Raw genomic sequence first — 21,404 nt, forward strand, 5'->3', positions numbered from 1 at the left:
GCCTGATGCTGTGACTCAGGATCAAACAAATATGTTTTTCAGTGAGCTGATCTTTGTTGAGCTACAGACTCTGTACTTGTCTTTCCCTGTAACAGGTAAAGAAGAAACAGAGTGAGCAGGTATGAGTCAAACTTATATTAGCTTCATTACAAGACTCTTCATCCCACCTTTCTCAAGACCTACAGGTGGATTAAACACACCTCCTGTTGATAGTTAGCTCCTCCCTCTCTGTGCACACCTGCATATAAGCACACCTGTAGCATCAGCAGCACTGAACCTCCTGCATTCCTCTGGATCCTACACTGCCTCTAGCTGAAGAAAGTCCTGGTAAGAAGAATTCATTTATTTTTATTCTTCTTGTTTTTCTTTTTCTTTTTAGCAATCAACCTTCTCAAAATGAATCAGTTAAATATTAATCAGTTGTTTTTTTTGTTTCTTAAATAAGTTTAATGGTTGTTATCATGCAATAATTAAGCAGAGATATAAATCAAAATGAAAACTTCTGCATATTTTCTCATTCAGTTTCATTCAAGTGGTCAGCACACCTATTAGTCAGCTGATAGCAGGATGAGCCCACTTCATGAAACGCCCATTTCCTGCTGTACAATGTGTCTTGCCGTGTTACTGGAATTTCCTCTGAATATTTTGTAGATCATTTTCCCAAGCTCTCTATCTTTCATCTGAACAAGGACTGTCTGTCTCCTGCTGGGTCCTTTGTAGTGTTGTGGGAACGGTGTTGTGAGGATCAAGTGACAGAGAGACAGAGAGGTTCCCTTGACCGCTAATCTGCCACTGAAACCACACACACACACACACACACACACACACACACACACACACACACACACACACACACACACACACACACACACACACACACACTCATAGACAAAGCTACCCTGTCCTTCACTATGTATGATATCCAAAAAACAACTTTCCTTTTTTAAAGTCGAGGAAGTGACGTGAGCTTAAAGAGCAGGCTAGAAAATACTGGTACTAATATTAAGACACAGTAATATAAATGATCATATCAATAGAAACTGACTGGAAAAAAAAAACTTCTCTTATTTGAAGCTATGATGACACCTGTATTATCCTCTCTTTGCTTCCATTTTTTTTTTTTTTTTTATGAATCCTCTATTAGTTCCTTCTTGAATATAAAATGCATCTTATTATCATAGGTAAAAGAATATGTGAGTGTTCTCAGTCTCACTGAGAGGCCCTCCTTCATCCCCGAGCCGAGCTGTGGTCATTTACATTTAGATTTTATGCTGACTTGAGTTGAATTATGTCTGCACAGAGCTGAGACTGACAGCCTGAAGTGTCTCCAGCCATAAAGTCAGTCATCTCTTGATGCAGATGGTTAGACTGAACAGCCACAAGGCAGCGGCGCATACGCTCATTGAAAGACTCCTTTCATCACTTTCAGTGGGCGATCAGTGGTCTTGAATATAAGACCCTACTTGTACTTCCATCAGAGTCTGGTGAAATGCTAGAATGAAGCACATTTGCTTAAGGACCACAAAAGGGCTTTTCTACAACCAGATCTCATGCAACACTACCTTTAAATGACTGCAATGGGTCAAACAGTCTGGCTTTTGAAATTATGATGTGTGTAATTTGAACATTCATCTGCTCTCCTCGAAGATATGAACCTTTAAGAGAGCAAACCTGTGACTGTGCTCTGGTTGTTTTCTTTTTTTTTCCTCAAGTTTATGCCTTTCCTCTGTTTCATCTTCATAGTTAAAATAGTGATTCCAAATCAAAGGTGAAAGTACTCCAGGGGGTAGCCTATGCTGGTAGATTAACTGAGCTAATCTGAAATAACAGCAATGACAGTTTAGTTTAAGATGACAACAGGTTTCAGCAGAAAAGACAACTAAAGGAAATGGATAGTCAGTGGAAACAGACAGCCAAATGCTTTAAATAGAAAACAATGGTTAAATTTAAGAGCTAGAATTATGGCTAACAGTTGAAATTGTCAGCTAACAATGTGGAAAATGCTAATGGTGTGCATAAACAGTTAGGAAGCAAGCCACACATTTTAGGAGTTCCTTGTGTGAAATCATGCTCTGCCATGTTGGATGTGATACAACCACTAGTTGCAAATTTGAGGGAAAAACATTTGTTTCCCAGCTGGCTGGCAAGTGGTTGCTGGAGGTTGCTGCACAAATAAAACCTCCTTGTGATTGTTTTGGTCTCTGGCAGATTGCCATGGTTGCCTGTAGTTTGTGTGGAAGGTGCAAACCTGAAAATACTCACTAAATATTAGCTGAACAGTAGTAACAGCTGAAAAAGTGTGACGCAAACTGGAAATGGAGAATTTTGCCTTAAAAGTAAAAGTTGTGCCAACACCTTTCAAAAGATGCAACTTTTACTCTGAAGGCAAAAGGTCTCTGTCTCCTGCTTTTGTTGCACTTTTCACAGGTTCACTACTGCTCGGAGAGCAATTGGTGAGTGCTTGCAGACAAGTTGGCCTCTTCCATGCAACCTGCAGGCAACCGCAGCGACTAAAGAAATCACAAGGTTTTCTCCAAACTGGTGGGGAATTGGTTCCCTATCTATTGATGGTTGCCAGGGGGATCACTGATTGGTGTCTAGGCCTGTGTAATTGCACTTTATTTGCCTGACCCTGCATTTTGTAAGGTAAAAGCCATCCAGATCCAGTTTAAATTATTGAATTGATTAAGGGGCTATGAGGCAGATCGGAAAGGTTGGGAACAGCTGCTTTGAAACATTGTTAAACTCCCAACTTCTGTGCATTGTTCATTGTGTCTTCACAGCCGCCTGTCATGGCCTCCAGTATTTCAATGAAAAGTTACTCTCTTGGCCGTCAGCCCTCCTTTTCCAGTCGTTCTCTGATGGACACCGGCCGCGCTCGCTCTCGGGCTTCTGTGTCATTCGCTGCAGTGAGCCCGCTCACCCGTTCAGCTTCCATCAGCCAGGATCTCAATGGGCCAGCCAGCCTTCAAATTAATGGACTGCATGGCAACAGCACCAATGAGAAGGAAGCTATGCAGAGTCTCAACAACCGTCTGGCCAACTACCTGGACAAGGTCTGATGATAACAAAGCACAGCACTGTGAGGTTATCAGCCCAGGAAATAAAACAAGCGGTAAGTTGAGCGACTTTGATCATTAACCTGCGTCCTCCCTTCTCTGTGTCTCTTTGTCTGCTACAGGTGCGCTCACTGGAGCGCTCCAATGCTGACCTGGAGATGAAAATTAAGCAGCTGATGCTCGAACGCATTCCCAAAGGTCATGACCTCGATTCCATGATGGCCCAAGCTCATGCCGTTGAGCAAGAGGTAGGCATCAAAGGGGTAGGCAGCCACAAAGAAAGGTCAGCTCAAGGTCTGAGTTTTGAAGGTGCAAATCGGCAAAGCTCAAGTTATGATGGCTTTGATTACTTTACATAGACAAAACATTCATGCAAATGTCAGGAGTATTTTAGCAGGAGGTGCATTAGCAGAGTCATCAGAGGCAGAATCTGCTCATACTTCCAGTTAACAAGTACCACATGAAGCCAAGGCAGAGTTAATGATTATTTGGCCCATTTTTAAACAGACGGTTTAATGAAACTGGAATGTTTTACTGGCCACAGATCCAAATCTTAATGTGTCATTTGCAAGCGTTTGAAACCTTGTTACTGTTAGTGTAACACTTGCACTAAGGTAACATGAACATTCAGTAAATGTAGAAAATTGTATTAATTAATTTATTTTTTTATTTATTTAAAAAAAATGTATTAATTTAAACTGAAGATGGACTTTAATGAAGGATTTAATGTTATTATTAACCCACGTTAATATTTGTCAGGTGAGGAAGAGGACCTTGGAAAATGCTCGTCTCATGCTAGAGATCGATAATGCTAAACTGGCCGCTGATGACTTCAGAATCAAGTGAGTGATTAATGATAACACCACGGTGATGTAAAGCTGGTATCACATAATGATACAGAGGCAGGGTTGTGTTGATAATTTAGTTCATGCCTCCGTCATGTTTTAGTGAAACATTTGATCACTCAACAAAAATTGGTTTAAAAAATGTGACATTTTGCACAGTAATGCGCCGTTCTCTGGAAAAAGTTAAATACTAAATATGCTGATTGTTTGAGGGAAATGGCACTGATTAAAGATTAGATTACTGCAGGAACACTAAAAAGTATGATGGTGACCAGTCACATAACATATCATAACGTTTTCATTCTATACAGGATAATGTGTAAAAAAAATAAAAAATAAAAATGTAGCTTATTACTGGAAAATCTTTGTGTCAGTTTGAGTTTGTATAGTTAGTTTCAGGCTATTTTTTTTCTTTTTTAAAGACTTCCTGACAGCAGATATAAATATTTCTCACTACTTTGACTAATTAATCTAAATGCAAACAGAAGTCAAGGGCAGAATTACATCAGTACAAATACAAATGTTTATCTTTAATTACATAAAAATATTTAAATTATTTTTTTTCTGTGAACATGTTACTTTGTATCTAGTGATGGCAGTTTCTGTTTTAATAAAAAAATGTATCATATTTTACCTGTGGAGGGTAAGTTTACTGTAATATATGCTGCTGCTGCTTCTCTTTTCCAAACTAGATGGGAGACTGAAATGGTGATGTGCCAGTCTGTGGAGCGAGACTGTATTGCCCTAAAAAAGGCCAAGACCGACCACGAGCAGATCATCGCCTCTTTGAGGGGGGATCTGGACAGCCTGAAAGAGGAACTTTACTTCCTTAAGAAAAACCATGAGGAGGTTAGTGTGTTTGCCACCAATGCCATGTTCTCATTTTCTTTGCTCACTACTTGACATTTGTGTGGTCTCATTTTCAGTTTGGCCCTCTCTCTTCTCCTGCCTGCCCTCACAAACACTTGTTCAGTACCTGCTTGACCCACTTTGGTGGACTCAGTAGGTTTTTTAGAGCCAGCACAGACAGAAAACGATGTGTAGCTGAGCAGAGATAGGTGGTCCTCTGGTTACTGTAGACAAAAGGAGCAAGTAGATCTGGTTGCTCACACCTGCTCTTTCTATCCAGGCAGCTGATCTGAAGTGCCCTCTGAGGCAAAGATAAACTTACTCCCTCACACCAAAGAAGGAACTGATCTCCCTCTTACTGAAACAAGACTGTACAGATCCTGTAAGGTGCCACTTAGAGGCCACTAGAACAACATGATGCAAAGAAAGAACATGTTGGACAATTAAAGCTTTAGAACCCCAATTTCACACTGAAACTATGAAATACTACAAATCTTCAGAATGAATTTGACCAAATAAGATTATTATTAGAATAGATCACACACTCATACCATTTATGTGTTTTACCCATGTGTTGTTGCTTTATATTTGCTTGCTTTGTCTAAAATGTGAATTATCTGAGCCTGTCGGCTGCGCAGTGTGAGTATCTGAAACTTGCTCACAATCGACTGCAGATCTCTCTTTGTCTGCTCTCCTCTCTGGAATCTATGCCGGCTCCTTTTATTTCATTTATGGCAACTAACTTAAACAAGCAGTGCCCCTATAGGTCCACTGGGACGTCAGATAGACCCCAAGCAAGGATTCAGTGACTCTGAGTGAAATATAAACAACAATTCAACATTACTGCCCAGTGATGACTGGAAAAATATTTACAATGATATAACAAAAGCATTAATAATAGACTGCTTTACATTAAAACAAACTACTTGTGACAGATCACAATGTAGAGAGGAGAGAGTGAAAAGAAATCCACCAAGCACGCGTGAGCAGGAGGCTGTGTGTGCGAATTGAAAGGCCAGGGGTAAGGCGAGCTCTTTCCCATCCAGTATTTATGAAGAACATCTAAATAATTAAAATGCCATCACATCCTATCTGTCCCTCTGCGGTGTAGGGTTCATAGAACTGTTCATAGCCGCATACGCTGACTGTGGACACCAGTGTTAGTTGCATTCAATTAGAAGTGACATTTGATACACAGTGCAGCTACAATAATGTGATTAAAAAAATGTCAGTGTGAGCAATATAATAAATATAACCACATGTGCACCTACAGGAACTTGAGCAGATGAAGTCTCGTATTGCCAGAGATGAGGTGAATGTGGAGGTGGACTCTGCCACCGGGCCTGAGCTGGGCACCGTTCTGTCTGAGCTGCGCTCCCAGTATGAAGGGATTGTGAAGAAGAACAAGGAGCAGGCGGAGCAGTGGTACCGCAAAAAGGTATGGGGAGCAACATGTAGTGTGGTTCCCTGTGATGGCGTCACATGGTCTACACATCTAAATAATTAAAGTGCTTTACATGACAGAAAATGTTTCTTTGCCAGCTGGAGACTATGCAGAACGAAGTGAAGGAGAGCAACGAGGCTCTGAGAGGAGCTCAGGGAGAGCTGACCGAGAGGCAGCGCTTCCTGCAGACCCTGGAGGTGGAGCTGGAGAGTCTGCACAAACAGGTGAGCCATGTGTGGGTGTGGGTGTGGGTGAGGGCGTGGACTTACTTAACTGCTGTTTTTCCTTTCAGCATGCAGAAGACTGACAACCTGTGTTTTGGTTTAAAAATACATTTTTAGTTGTGCAAACAAAGCCTAATGCCCACAAAGCAGTGCGACCACACCTCAGCCACGATTCAAAATTTATGGTTACAAATATGCACTTTTTACAAAGCCACACTGAATTATGGTGTTGCATTAGAGAGGGAGATTTGTCAAACAGCAACAGAGAAAATCTCTACAGACATCCAGATAAGTCTCATGTACATTCTTTGTACATTTCCATACCACTTTATCTTAAATTCTGGGAAAAATTATTTTGTTTTTGTTTCTTTTAATCCTGTGTTGACAATAAACATGCAGGGACATATTGGATCCAGTTGCAAAATAGTATGGGGGTGAATTTCAGTGGTGAGATGGGTAATTACGTCTGAGCAGCAAATGTTTGCTTTGGGTGCCAAGGACTTGTCTGTTCACAGGTGTTTGTTGATAAGGGCTTGGGAAGCAATTTCAGAACCAGGAGACATTCTTTTTATTACCAGCCAGTCTACTGCATAGCATCCTGTTTCTGAACAGTGGTTACAACACAGTCAGTACAGTGGAGTCAGTGTTATGGGGAGAATCACAAAATGCCAGTGTTATAATGTCGAGTGTACTGATATCATGATTATGAGTAATATTCATGGTGAGATATGGGGCTATTAGGTGCATTCCCTTTTGCTCCTCAGATAGCAGCTCTGGAAGGGAACCTGGGTGAGACAGGTCAGAAGTATTCTGCTGAGATGGAGCGGCTGCAGGTCACCCTGAGCCAGCTGGAAGACGACCTCTCCCAGCTCAGGCTGGACATGCAGCGCACCAAGACCGACTACGAGCAGCTCCTTCGCATCAAGCAGAACCTGGAGATGGAGATCGCCACCTACAGACGCCTGCTGGAGGGAGAGGAATCGTAAGTATTGCAATAGTAATAATCAAAGATTTAGTGCAAGTACCAAAGGATAAGCATAATTAAGTACAACTTTCATCCCAGAGCTTTATAATAAAACTGTATGTCAATAGCTTTGGCCAGCCAGTAACATGGAAACGTTACTGAAAAATGCTATAAAAGGGCAAAGACACACCTGTCACTCTCAGAGATTATGGTACACTCTTTTAGTTTGATGCTCAATCAAAATACCTGTGATCATCTTACCACCAACGTTGCTACACCCAGCAATACTGCCCAGCATTGTTGGGTGTAGCTGCTCTCAGATGTCAGCTGATACTTTGGTGAGAACATTGTTACTGTAACAATGTAAGTAATGGAAATGAAAGCAAACAATACTATAGGTTATACTATATTGTACATAAATGTAATTGTAAGAAAAAAAAAAAACAAGTTCTAAGAAACTGAAGCCTTCTTTCAAGGTTTGCTTTAAATTTTTCAGTTTGGTTCAATTCAGTTTTATTTATTTAGCATCAAATCACAACAACAGTTGCCTCAAGGTGCTTCATATTGTAAGGTAAAGAGCCTACAACAATACAGAGAAAACGGAGTCACTTCTCTCTGCCTAGACTGGGCTTATTCATACTTAAATGTTGTTTTTTCTATCATTCATAAAGCCTTTCACTTACCACTGTCTAATAAATGTGTTTGAGGAAATAACAACTCCTATGCCAGTTAGTGCTTAAGAGATTATATATTTTGGAAAATATTAATTTACCATGACTTCAATGATAAATCGGCAGCAACAGCTAAATACCAGATACATAAGGATTATTCTGAAATGTGAATCATGTAAACCTCCTCTACTCAGATCAACTGGTTCCCCCTGCTTCAAATAAGTAGATCAGCTGTAGCTGTATCTTGTATTTAGCTGTTGGTGCAGCAGCACATGTCAACTTCTGTCTGAAACCAACTGTTTTAGCTCCTCTTTAAGCCAACTTTATTCTGATTGGCTGCCCCTGACAAACAGAAGGTTTGAACAGTAGGTGGGTGGGACTCACAGCCAGAGCTGTGTGCCAGAGATTACTATATTAAGGATATCCACTCTCACTGACATCATACAGAGACAAGAACAGAAAAAAAGAGTGTTTAGAGCAGTTTGAAGCCTTACTTGCTAATTTCTTTATTTTAATTTTCTTCAAGAGTATCCATAACATGACCGTGCATTATCATACAAGTAAAAACACACAGTAGGGCACATAATATTATAGGTTCCTGTTAAATGTTTGCCTTACACATGTTAATCTTGTTTTCAGGTCATTCTAACAGGTTTTCTTTCTGCCCATTAGAGTCAAAGAAATCCCTCCTCCACCAAAAAGTGAGTATATTGCTTTTAATTTTACCTGATAAAAGAAAGTCAGTAATTATATGTGAGAAGAACCGAATGACATCGTTACACACCATCACACAATGGTATAAATACAAAAGCTGAGGCTGTTGCTGCTATAGTTTATTGAATAACTGAAGAGGACCTTACGGAGGTAAAGAATGACTGAAAGTGAAGTTTTGACAAAGATAAGTCAAACAAATGGTTCACAAATGCCTTTGTTAACCGCTGTTGCATAAAAGCAATAATGTGAATGTGAGCCAGCACTGCAGTAGACTGACAGACAGACAGATATATATATCTTTTACCACACCCTGGAGGCCCAGGACTAATTACAGTTATGTGAATATCCAAACAATACATAAAGCACTTACAGCTAAGCTCCTATAGCAACTAATGTAGGTCTGAAAACATTTTTTCCCCCAATGTTGTGTGTCCTAATCTCGCTGACTTACACTGCCGGATTAAGAAACTGGAGTTCGTTTTGAAAATGTTCAGCTTTCGTCTCACAGCATGAGACCACAAAAACAACACAGACTCAAAGAGTGTGAGGTGAGGTGAACGTTAAAGCTGCTTTAGTAACAGTTACACATTGTTACATATGTGAAGCTGGCAAGAGGTTACATTTTTTTATGCATTTATATGTGTGTGAAAGGTCAATGCAGCTTCTAGTCTCTTCTTTTCTTTATCCCTTCATTTATTCACTAATTTCCTTAAATCTCACCCTTACGTTCTCATCTCATGTATATTTGATGCAGACGAGCCCGACGTCCGTACCAGGAAGATTGTGAAGGTGGTGACTCAGACCATGGTCAATGGCAAGGTGGTGGACGAATCCAGTGAGGTGGAGCAAATCGAGGAGTCGAAGAAATAGAAGAAGCAAAGAAGCAGCTGAAATTTTAAAATGATCAAAATCTGAAGCAGAATTTAGAACTTTCTTGCAAAAAAAAAAAGAGAGAAAGAGAAAAAAAAGAAAGATTAGCATCTGCCTCATAATTATGAATTTTGAAACTGAAGCTTCAGCATCATTAGTTTTACAAAAAGGAGCATTTTTTCAGGCACTATAACTACTGACTGTAAATGTCCTGATTCCCATCACCCCACAGGTTTATCAGTAAGAAAAATGGTTCAGATGTAACTAAAATAAAAGCTATGCTTGAGTTTATGAATTTTAGATAGAAATGTGTGTGAGGAAATAACTAACCACTGCTATATCTGACTGTTTTGCTAATAAAAGGTTTTGTAGGCAAACAAGAGATTTAATTCTTAGTGTGATAACGTTCATTTATTAAGTGTTATACTCTGTGCCTCTGTTCCTTTTACAACAATTTCTTTTCTGCTGTCTGCTGTTTGCATTCTGAATACAAAGACACAATAAATTCATCATGTGTCCTACTTCTTTATTCCGCCAATCTTGGGATAACTGACAGGCATCCTAAAGGCTTCATGAGGCTGTGCTTCAGCGCAGAGGTGCTTTGCTTGAATTTTTCCATGTTCGACAGGTATTTTAGCCAAAGTTAATATGGTTTGGACATGTGGAGGGGCAGTGAATACACTGGACAAAGGATACCAGTTTAAGTCAAACCAGCGCTGTGTCTCAGTCACAGGATTTGCATCATTATTCAGATTCTTTAAAAAAATGCTTCTGTTATGGTCCCGGGGTTTTGTGCACTTGAGTTTCTAGTAGAATTTTAGGTTTTGATTTCTGTCTACATTTTCTTTGTGTTTTTTGGTGTTTGAAGTTTTATATTCTCATTTTTCAGGTGCTCTGTTTGGCTGCTGTGTTTCCTAGTTTTGTTTATAGTATAGGTTTTGATTTACTCAGTTTCCAGACCCATTAATCTTGGTTAACCTTTAGTTCAAGTTACCGGTTGTCCTTGTCTGCACCTGTATCTCGTTATCTGCCTGGCCAATTCCCTGATTGCCGTCATGTGCATAAATAATCCCGTCTTCCTTGTAGCCTTTGTCACATTGTCTGTTTACCCACCCTCATGTGCTTCATGTCTGGATTTAGTTTGTGTCTCGACCTCTTGGATTTCTGCATGGACTTTGTTGTTTCACTTGGACTTCTTACCTATTTAATAAAATGTGCATTTTCAGTTCCAGTTTGCTTTCAGCGTCTGCATTTGAGTCCACCTCTGGATTCCTTAAGCACTCTAGCTTTTCATAAACAGAAAATTATTAGATTGATGGAAAACACACTGAATAGAAAGCCAGAATTTTAGGCACATGAGAATAATGAGAATAAAGGTAGCCTCCCCTTCACATTACATTGGTGCCTTTAATTACAGTATTACGATAAAGTGAACACATCATGTGATATACATTTTCCTTATGAATTGAATTTTAGTTCTGCAAGTACTTACTCAGTCATCTTACGCTCCACTGACTGAAACAGATATTTTTTCTCAAAGGTTTTGATGGCAGAGGGGCATGCTGGGAAATATATAACTTTTCATTTGTGCAAAAATACCCACGAACCTGTTGATATCAATCACTTGTGCAACAATTTGTCTTGTACAGTAGTTAGCTGCTGCAGTGGAATATTAAATTATGTTTAATAAGCAAAGCAAAAAAAAAAAGAGGAAGTTCAAAAGAGGAAGGAGAGACGAGAGCAGGATGGGAACAAAGGGCTGTCAAGGACTTTACTGAGTGCAAGGCTCGAGAGATGAAGTTTTGACGGGTAGTAATTTGTGTTTCTGTGAAGGATTGAAATATTGTTACCACTTACATGTTGAAAAAAATGCGCTCACACTGTTATGTGTGTTTTTTATATATCTAGATCCTGGTCCACTGGAAAAGATTCAATGAGGAATTCCATAAATGAGTGTGTCTGTTGGACTGTACGGTGACCCGTTCAGTCAGTGTGTGAGGACCTGTGGTTAATGGGTTTCTCTCTTTTGTCTCATGCTTGCAGACATTACGGTTATCTTTCTGTTATTACAGCAAGGCTGAATATGTTTTGGGCTTGTGGTAGCCTAGTTGAAGAGGATGGTGTGAGTTTAGCATAAGTTTATGTAAGTGGTGGTGATCAAAAGCTGGAATGATGCTATTGATATTGATTATTGCTATATGCTATTATTCTGTGTGTGTGTGTGTGTGTGTGTGTGTGTGTGTGTGTGTGTGTGTGTGTGTGTGAGAGAGAGAGAGAGAATGTGAGAAGCTGCGTTTGCTCCGGCACAATGTGGTGAAGGACCAACAGAATATCTGCCCTGGGGCCAATCACAGAGTTGTTACTCCTGTGGTTCAGCTGCTAACATGTGAAGCCCACAGTTATTATGTGGGTGGACATGTTTGTTGTCACTGAGGTTGAGTGTTGGGCAATATTTCAATAGCATAGAAAACATACTGCAGGAGGCAACTCCTTTAAAAGTGAGGCAAATATAGAAAAAACAGAAACTAGAAAATATTAGAGTCATTTTGTGACAGGGGATGTGATTATCTTCCTCGTCTGATTTATCCAGAATGACTGACAGATCTATAGTTCACACAGGTTTAGTTTGCTTGCATAACCTTCATGAGTGACATTAATATTTTTCCTGTCACGATAATCCCTTAAAAAACCCACCCTCCTGTCTGAGTGCACAACCCAACCAGCCATCTGAGTGGGGTCACTAAGCTAAAGGAAACAAAATCAAACAAACAAATTCAAAGATAAACCAAAATGAATTCAGGACAAAAGCAGTTTCCAGTCATAGCAACACAGTCAGCATGTTTATAAAAAGTTTATCATCCATGTGGAAGCAACAAAACAATCGCAGCAACCACTTTTACACGCATTCAAACAAGCAGACTTTTTCAGTGTTCAAACATTTTATTTTTTTTTGTGGAAAGCGACATTCCAAATGGAGTAAAACACACAATAAGATATCAACAGGCTTCCCGAGATCACATTACAAATATGCTTTTCATGAGTGTTTATAAAAAGCTGTGGTTTTAAAAGGCTACAACACAATAGGAGTGATTATTGTTTTATTTCATCAGATTTTCGTGGCTAGACAACTGTGTCTTTGTCTGAATAGAGGCACTAAATGTGAACCCTGAAACACTACTGACTCCACACCCTTCAAGAGTATCTTGTTGCCCCTACCCTGAATAAACAAGACAGATACAGGCAGATACTGTTCACAGATTTGTCAAGACCACTGGGAGATTCCTTGTTGGCCAGCTCAGTGTCATGAAATAATAAATACAGAAAGTCTGATGAAGCCTGAGAGAAAGAGGAGAGAAACATTGTTAGTAAACACTTCAACAGGAAGACTTTAGGACAAACAAGACACATGGCCACAACCAGGAGGATTCATTATTTAAAACCTGTCACATCTAACGCTGAAGCTGACTGATGCCTGATATAATTTTTTTTGGGGGGGAGCAACCTGCAAAAAAAAAAAAATGTTGTTGTGCTCTGTTTAGTTTTGCAGATTTACGGAGCCCAGCCTGCTATCAGATGGTTGCTCATATTTTCTTGTGTATTTTATATGGTGTCAGCTGTTTCCCCTTCTTTAGCATAGACAGACTCAGAGAGAGAAAGAGTAGATGACTGTAGAGATGAGGAGACAAGCAGATCTGTGGATTAAGCAGTCTCATGGTGTTTCAAAAACAAGCATAACTCCAGATTTTCTCTGAGTACAGACAATGCATTAACAGCATTTAAACATCTCATCCCAACACAGTACTGAAGTAAATTCAGTCCATTGTATCTCACACTTAATGCACAGAACTTAAATGAGCTTTCTTCTTCTGCAGCATTCAGAAATCTGCTTGGAAACATTTTGCTTGCTTTGCTTTCGATTTTGCGATGACATCAGCCACCTGCAGGCGAGGCAACAAAACGTGTGCATTAGAAGTAATAAGCAGCTGTTTGAATACTCTACATCACCGTTTAAAGAGTGCAGATATAAAAAGTTAAAAGGTTTATTGCTTGTTGATCACTTCTCTCACCCAGTAGTTTTTCAACAAGGGAGAAAATAATGAATAAAAATCCTTCATGAAATAGTCAAGCCTAGTGTTTGTTTGGTGTGATTTAACTGCCCTCTAGTGGAAAGATGTAAACGTTCACAATATAGGCTCACTGGACACTTTTATAGGTACACCTGTCCAGCTGCTTGTTAATGCAAATATCTAATCAGCCAGTCAAAGATATTAATGTATTTAGATGGTCAATACGGCCTTGGTATGGTTGTTGGTGTCAGACAGACTAGCCTGAGTATTTCAGAAACTGCTGATCTTACTGGGATTTTCCCACACAACCATCTCTAAGGTTTCCAGACAGTGGTCTGAAAAAGAGAAACTATCCAGTGAGTTCTCTGGGTGAAAATGCCTTGTTGATGCCAGAGGTCAGAGGAAAATGGCCAGACTGCTTCGAACTGATAGGAAGACAACAGTCACTCAATAACTTATTACAACCAAGGTATGCGGAAGAACATCTCTGAATGTGCAGCATGCCAAACCTTGAAGCAGACTGGCTACAGCAGAAGAGCACACCTCTGGTGCCACTGCTTTCAGCTCGGTACAATTCACACAGGCTCCCCAAAAGTGGACAAAAGAAGATTAGAAAAATGTTGCCTCCTCTCATGATTCTCAATTTCTGCTGCAACATTCAGATGGTAGGGTTCAAACAACATGAAAGCATGGATCCATCCTGCCTTGTATCAGTGGTTTAGGTTGGTGCTGTAATGGTGTGGGGGATACTTTCCTGGCACTGTTATGAAAATGCATAACCTGGGATTGAATATGTTTGTAACACAGAAGCATAAAGCCCTGCTGGGGTTCAACAGTTTTGATGGAAACTTAGAGATGGTGTTATTTACATTAAACATTTGATCCTATCAGAGGTAAGCTAGCTGGCAGACTAATTCTAGCTCACACTGTCCTGCTAACAATTACTTTATTCACAGATAATATCTACGATCTCCTGATTCTCTGTCTTCTACTGTAGTTGAGCAAGACTCAATAATAAAATATTAGAGATTAACCAGCACTACACTGACAGATAACCACACTGGATCATGTTATCTGTATGAGGTCCTTAAAACTCTGCATATATTTTACTGTGTACATACACTGTACATTGTACTTATTGTAGAACATCAACACAATCGCTCACCAGCTATTGAAAGTGTTTGTCTCTCTCTCACTGTTGAATTTAAAGACTTATTTCTTCAGCAGCTGTCTGTCGTCTTTCTCCTAAAGGATTTTATCCAACTGGTGATTACATTACAAAAGAAGAAGGCACCTAGGATCAGTTCAGCTTTGTGGCTGTGAGGCCTAACCTGCTAGCATGAAGTCAATTATCTTTGCAGTTCAAACAAAAACACTCCTAATTTAATCCATGACCCTGGAGTACTCTCGGCTGAGTTAGTATAAAAGAACTAATATCTCAAAACATTTGTAAGCCCATTGCTGCTGGGAGCGTATTGCATTGGTTTGGTTGCATTTTCTCGGGCTCAGAGAGGATTACCCACTTACTTTACATGGCCCAAGTGTAGTCCATGTTTTCAAGGCTGGAGCACTGACAAATATTCCTTTTGTTTTTATAGTTTTGACTGCTACTTCTTATCTAAGTCCATTTAGGCTGGATTTGCTTCCTAGTGACTCAGATTTTTGAGTGGCATAAAGGACATTTTCCAGTTACATTTTGTTTAGAAAAAAAAAAAGTTTATTTTAATTTTCACATTCACATAAGACTGCAACACTAATGTTTTCCTTTGACAGACAGTGGATGGATTAGAGAAACAGGGGAAGTGGGTAAAAAAACAGAGGAAGATAGTTTTTCACTGAATTCCCCTGGTATTTCTCTGCATTTTGCACTTCTGTCACTCTCACATGTTCTTCCTCTCTCATACACATTCACTTTCTCACTCTCCCTCCCCTTCCAACCACCTAGACAGCAGCTAGCTGGTACACACTTCTGTTCCCCATTCTGGTAATCTCCTTCGATTTAGCAGGCTCCAGACTGCAGGACAGGCTGGAACTGTCCAGCCATGCATATATCGCCCTGCTTCTGAAGGACAATGCGCTGGATGGTGGGAGGAAGGCCCCGGGGACTCCTGGAGAAGACCAGGGCATAGCTGTCCTCACAGCTGCCATCATCTTTCAGGGTGCGGCAGGCGTAGGTGATGGCATAATTGTCGTAGTCGGTGTCAATCACCCAGTAGTTGTCACCTGAGTGAAAGAAAGGTGGAGTATGTGGATTAATGAGGGATTAAAAGACCTATATAAGAGGTGCCAGGTATGTTTAACCAACCTCCACTGGACAGGTAGCTGGCCAGTCCTTGGTAGTTCATGAACATCTTGCCGGGTGTGGCAGGGTCAGGGACAGAGTACTGTGCAGCCATGTCAGCACACACAATCCAGAGGCTGCAAAATAATGATGCAAACACATGTTAGTATCTGCAAAATGTCTTGGAAATAATTTTCACAATGCCCAGTATGTATACAGTGTATTTAACAGTTTCTCTAAACAAGGCCTAGCTCATGTGTTTGTTTATCTAAGCCTACATTGCTGTATAAAACCACTCTGTCTAACCTGGATTTCTTCCTAATCCTGAGAAAACCCAGTTTGCAGCTAATGCTGTCCAGTATGTCACTCTAAAAAGTGTGTTTATATCCTAATGTTTCATGGGACCACAAGGACAACCGACACACGTAACTTCAGGCACATGGGTGAGACAAACAGGGTTTCCTTCATTTTAAGCCAGTTTAATAATTTTATCAGCAGATATGAGGGGAACAAGGACGCACACACCAACTGTGAGTGCAAAAAATCTATACCAGGCTTTGTAACCTACCCGAACAGAGTGACACGTCCCTTGGAAGAGGCCGTCATCACTGATGGTGTACTCTGCTGAGATGTTGTCCTGCAGAAACAGGCCTTGTGGGTCCTTCTTCTGGAGTGCATACCACTTCCCTGCATACTTCAGTGAAAAGGAAACAGGGAGAACAAAGTCAGAAACGATTCTCTCCCCCCCCCCATCACAGTTGCTATCTGCGTATTTCGAATTCACTCACCCTCTTGGGGTCAAAGTCCTTTTTTACCGAGAAGCTATCAACAACGCAAGAGGCAGACAGACAGCGTTCAACACAGGACACAAAGACCAGCAGCAGGGCCAGCTTAGAAGATCCCATTCTGGAAGGAACATATATATCAGTGTTTCCACAGTAATCAATGATTGATCGCCAGCCGACAGTAGTATTGCTACTAACGTGATAATTCCAACAACTCCTGTAGTTGCACTGTATAACATGAGATACAGCCAGTCAGCTCTCACGTTAGGCTGGGACACTGTGCTGCAGTCAAAGAAACGTATTCTGTGTTAAATCATTAATTACATAATGTTGGCTAAGGAAGATGACATTAACAGCAATGTCATCTTCATCAGTACCGTAAAATATCTCATGTTAATAGTTAAAAATGTGACAGAGCCAAAAAAACATAAAGTCACACTTTCAGATCATCACGACTGACAGAATTGAAGGAAATCCCCCCCAAAAAGTAAAGAAAAAGTTAATTATCCTCAAATTAATATTTCAGCATCCTACCTGTTTTGAGTGAAAGTAGCAACAGAGGTAAAAAAAAAAAATTAAGTTCTGTGTGTGGTGATCCACCAGACTGATTCTTGTGTCAGAAGATGTCTTTATATACACGCACCGCAGGACAAGCTTATGGCTGATTTTCATCACCTACAACTAAATAAGGTGCTTAAATCTAGAGGTAATCCTGTTCGCTTAAAATCCTTACCGTAATCTGGCTTTTACATTCAAACCTGCCCAAGACTTACTATAAAAACAATTAGAGCATTATGTAAGTGAGTGGAAGAGAAGTAAAAGAGCCACATGGCGCCAAGAGATGGCAAGTTAAATCTGTCTGAATGTGTGTAAAATACACGATGTAGTTGATTTTTATTGAACGCAGAGATTTTACATTTTGACTGTTTTATCAAATCTTTACAGGGATGTTTGGGAAAAAATGAAGACAGAGGATGACTAAAGCTATTAGCTAAATGATCACTGTGGTGTAACACCAGCCCCGGCTTTGTTTTCCAACGTGTATTATATGAGATAAGAGGATTGATTTACATCACGGATTATTTGAAAGGTGAGTGCATTGATAAACCCAAAAAGGTATTTTATGAGTAAGCAGGTTACAGCGCAGCACTTTCTGTAGATAAAAAAAAACAAAACACAATTTTCATCTATGATGCCAAAATTCCCACAAAAAACAAAAACAACACTTTTACAGCTGCCTGATCAAAACCATGTAAATATACCAAAATGAGTGAGAAAACACTGATCTGAGATGTATTCTGTTTCTACTTTCATACTTTGGCAAGTTTGACAGTGAAGGACTGAGACTTACTTTATGGATAAGCACAATTTAATAGACACTGACTCACGCCATTATGAAGGTAAATAAAAGTGGACTAATGAGTTAACTCATCTTCTTTTGGCAACAAGAAAGGTGTAATCCTCAGTAATCTGTAAACAAGTCCAAAAAAATACAGTTAGATGAGAATGAAAATGTCCCACCTGTTAAGAAAAGCTATTTTCCATCCATCCTTGTCTGCTTATCCTGTTCAGGGTCACTGGAGCCTATCCCAGTTGTCATAGTGTGAGAGGCAGAGTACACCCTGGACAGGTCGCCAGCCTGTCACAGGGCTAACACAGAGAGACAGACAACCATTCACACTTGTGGGCAATTTAGAGTGACCAATTAACCTAACCGCAGTAGCTGCATGTCTTTGGACAGTGGGAGAAAACTGGAGTACCCGGAGGAAACTCATGCAGACACGGGAAGAACATGCAAACTCCACACAGAGAGGCCCAGGCCAAGGTGGATTCGAACCCAGAGCTTCTAGATGTCATTCTAGCTGCGAGGCAGCAGTGCTATCCACTGCCATTTCATTGAGTTAGCCTCACAAAAAGATAATCACAAGAAGAATACAGTACAGCCCAGTGATTCAGGAACTTACACACAGGCACATGTTTGTGATTTTTCCGTTTCCTGGATTAACCCTGGTTACCTGAGACATCCTGTAATAATATCCAGTTGTCTGTTTTGAAACCTGTTGTACTTTTGTTCCTAATTTGAGCTTTTTAATCTGTTGTGTTCTGAAAAAATGATGTAATCAAACAATCAGTGTAAACTGGTGTGGCTCTGAAAATAAACAGTGTCTTCAGTGAGGATACACAAGTCAGTCAAGACAGTGGATCTTTTTTTTCCCCACTGGGTGGAAGAATACAGTTTAATCCTGCTTGCAAGAATGGAAATAGATCACTGGCAAAAATGTTTATGTTCTATATCTAACTTTTAACTTTGAAACAAGGTAAAGGCAGCAATGTTTATGTACAGGTCACGAGATTGGACACAATAAGCTTTACCAGGATTTAGACAACTTTGTGTACAAACAGATGTTAAATAAAGTCATCCTGTGACTCTGAAGTGCTTTGTATGACTATATCTCAAGACTGATCTTCAGGTCATTTTCTATCAATCACTCATTGTGTTGTTCCCGGCTGTTTTGGTCTGTGGACCTGTCTGCAGTGAACAGGCAGCATGTGCAGGTCTTGTGGTTTCTCTCCTCAATGTAAGATGTTTTTGGTATAAATCTGATCTTGCTTATTTGAGCAAAATTGTTTGTTATTACCATAAACTGTAACGTCACGGTGTCAATCTGGAGATCATTGTTGCTAATTTGCTGCCATGTCCAGAGGAACTGGAAACCCCCAGAATGAAGAGCAAACTGAAACGTGCGGGGAAGTCTGTTAATCACATTTGGCAACACTTTGCAATGCATTTGTTTGTGCCGCCCATTCTGTGTGTGGTTATCTCTGCCTGCAGGCTCTAGCAGTCTGTTGCCATCTTGTGGTGGATGCCAGCATTGCAATTGTAAGAAAGTAAATGTGAATAAAGATGTTATATTTTCAAGCTTTTTAAAATTTGTTTATGTACTAAACCCATGTTTTTTGTTTTTTTTAAATAAATCTTACATGTGTGATTTAGAGATTAATATCTCAAATACTGAATTGGCATCAATTTTTCCTTTGTCAGGATTAACTATAGTAACCCTAAGGCTTTTCATCCAAATCATTACTAGGTTAAAATTTATGTTACTTTGTTTATGATCCCTGCAATGCAAATGACTCTGACATCAGCTTCATATGTGCTTTGTTGTGCTGATAACAATACTGAGCAAATGTGTTAAACAAAGTGATTTTCAATTTTGTTCCATTCAAATGGTGCCAATTCACAACTATATTTATTTCAAGGCACTTTATAATAACTGTGCAACAGTGTAATTCATTTGTGATTATCATTATAGCATTCTGATTACAGCTATTAGCGTTAAGTAGGGGCTTGATGATGCACAGTGTGAGGGACCGCTGGTTTAGGCAGAAGGAAGCAAGTAGGCTTCAGTTTACCCAAAAAGCCAAATAATACACTTTGGCCGCTTCAAAGAGGCCAGCTGAAACAGAACTTAACTCAGGCTTCATCTGAAGTAACCAGAAGTAACACTGCAAACTATCAGCTTAAACAAATGGGTCCCAGCATGGATTCAAACCTAGGACCTTCTTGCTGTGGGGCAACATTACTAACCACTGCATCACTATGCTGCCCTTAAGTGAACATATTTCAACTAAATACGTCCATTGGACCCCCCTGATGTAGCAACATTTGGTACATTCCAGTTCCCACTTCCTGTATTTATGAGAGTTCATTCAGGATGCCCCACCAGCAGCACCAGTAAAAACCAGAAAATGGCGTTAACACTAGACAAGATGTGCATGTGTAATGTAGCTACATCAAAAACTAAGATGACTAAGATGTGTTGTGCAAGTGTTTTTATAGTGCGTTTATAGTTGTGTGGTTGCAATGGTTGGTAGTTCACAGAGCTGCTAACATGATGGGAGACTTTGGCTTACTGGTGTGATTTATAGATTTTAGATAACTGTAGGAGTTCACATCAGGTAAACTCAAGCAAGGAAAAAAAAAGCACACAGGTGAGCACTTACAGTGGTGAGGCTCAGGTGAATGTGTGATTCCTGTATAAATGATGCATGGAGTAACACAACACTTGCCCATTAAATACACATTCTTATCAAACTAAATCAGTACCCCCCCTCCCAACCCATATCACTCTAAGTCACGCACGCATGAATGTGCACAGATACGCACACACACAAACCCACACACAGAGTGCCTGCCGCAATCTATTATAGTGGAAGAAGATTATGTATTTGACCTTTTGTTTAAGGTGTTTATGAAACCTTATTATAGACAGGACCTCCCTGCTCTGAATGAAAGGATTAATTTTCCCACAGAAGCACAGAGCGTCTCTTTTTCCACTCTCCGTATGTGCATTACAGGTTTAAAGACTGCAGAGTTTGGGTGCTGAGCTCATCAGGCAGCATTCTAACTAAACAGGGCTTATAAAGAGGGGCTCCAGTTTAATAAGGAACTAAAGAGCTTTTACAGGTAGACCTGAGAGAGACAGAACCAGCATTTTAGAAGTTTATATAACTGAAAAATGTAAGAAACAAACAGATGATATGAAAGGCAAAGGACATGCATGCATGTGCAAACATATATACTATAATTTTGTACATTTAGTAATGTTAATACTAGTATTAGCATTATT

The 21,404-nt window shown here is 40.0% G+C and overlaps 2 protein-coding genes across 3 annotated transcripts; one reads left to right on the forward strand and one right to left on the reverse strand.

The window, feature by feature from the left end:
• Positions 1-261: 261 nt before the first annotated feature.
• LOC115789396 (keratin, type I cytoskeletal 18) lies at positions 262-10,787 on the forward strand. Of its 2 annotated transcripts, XM_030742792.1 has the most exons (10): positions 262-327; positions 2,784-3,056; positions 3,182-3,307; positions 3,819-3,901; positions 4,597-4,753; positions 6,027-6,191; positions 6,296-6,421; positions 7,186-7,403; positions 8,729-8,757; positions 9,525-9,640. In XM_030742792.1, exons 2-10 carry the CDS (start codon positions 2,793-2,795, stop codon positions 9,638-9,640), a joined length of 1,284 nt encoding a protein of 427 aa, XP_030598652.1. In that variant the 5' UTR covers positions 262-327; positions 2,784-2,792. The 2 variants fall into 2 exon arrangements, with proteins under 2 accessions (XP_030598652.1, XP_030598653.1); XM_030742793.1 differs by lacking the exon at positions 262-327 and having other exon boundaries at positions 2,793-3,056; positions 9,525-10,787.
• A 4,919-nt stretch (positions 10,788-15,706) lies between these two features.
• Positions 15,707-16,893, reverse strand: rbp4l (retinol binding protein 4, like). The gene is given in 5 exon segments (XM_030743063.1): positions 15,707-15,930; positions 16,013-16,125; positions 16,557-16,586; positions 16,588-16,682; positions 16,777-16,893. Coding segments are annotated over 5 exon segments (579 nt in total).
• Positions 16,894-21,404: the final 4,511 nt, after the last annotated feature.

Source organism: Archocentrus centrarchus, chromosome 12 (genome assembly GCF_007364275.1).
Source record: "Archocentrus centrarchus isolate MPI-CPG fArcCen1 chromosome 12, fArcCen1, whole genome shotgun sequence".
NCBI classification, from domain to species: domain Eukaryota; kingdom Metazoa; phylum Chordata; class Actinopteri; order Cichliformes; family Cichlidae; genus Archocentrus; species Archocentrus centrarchus.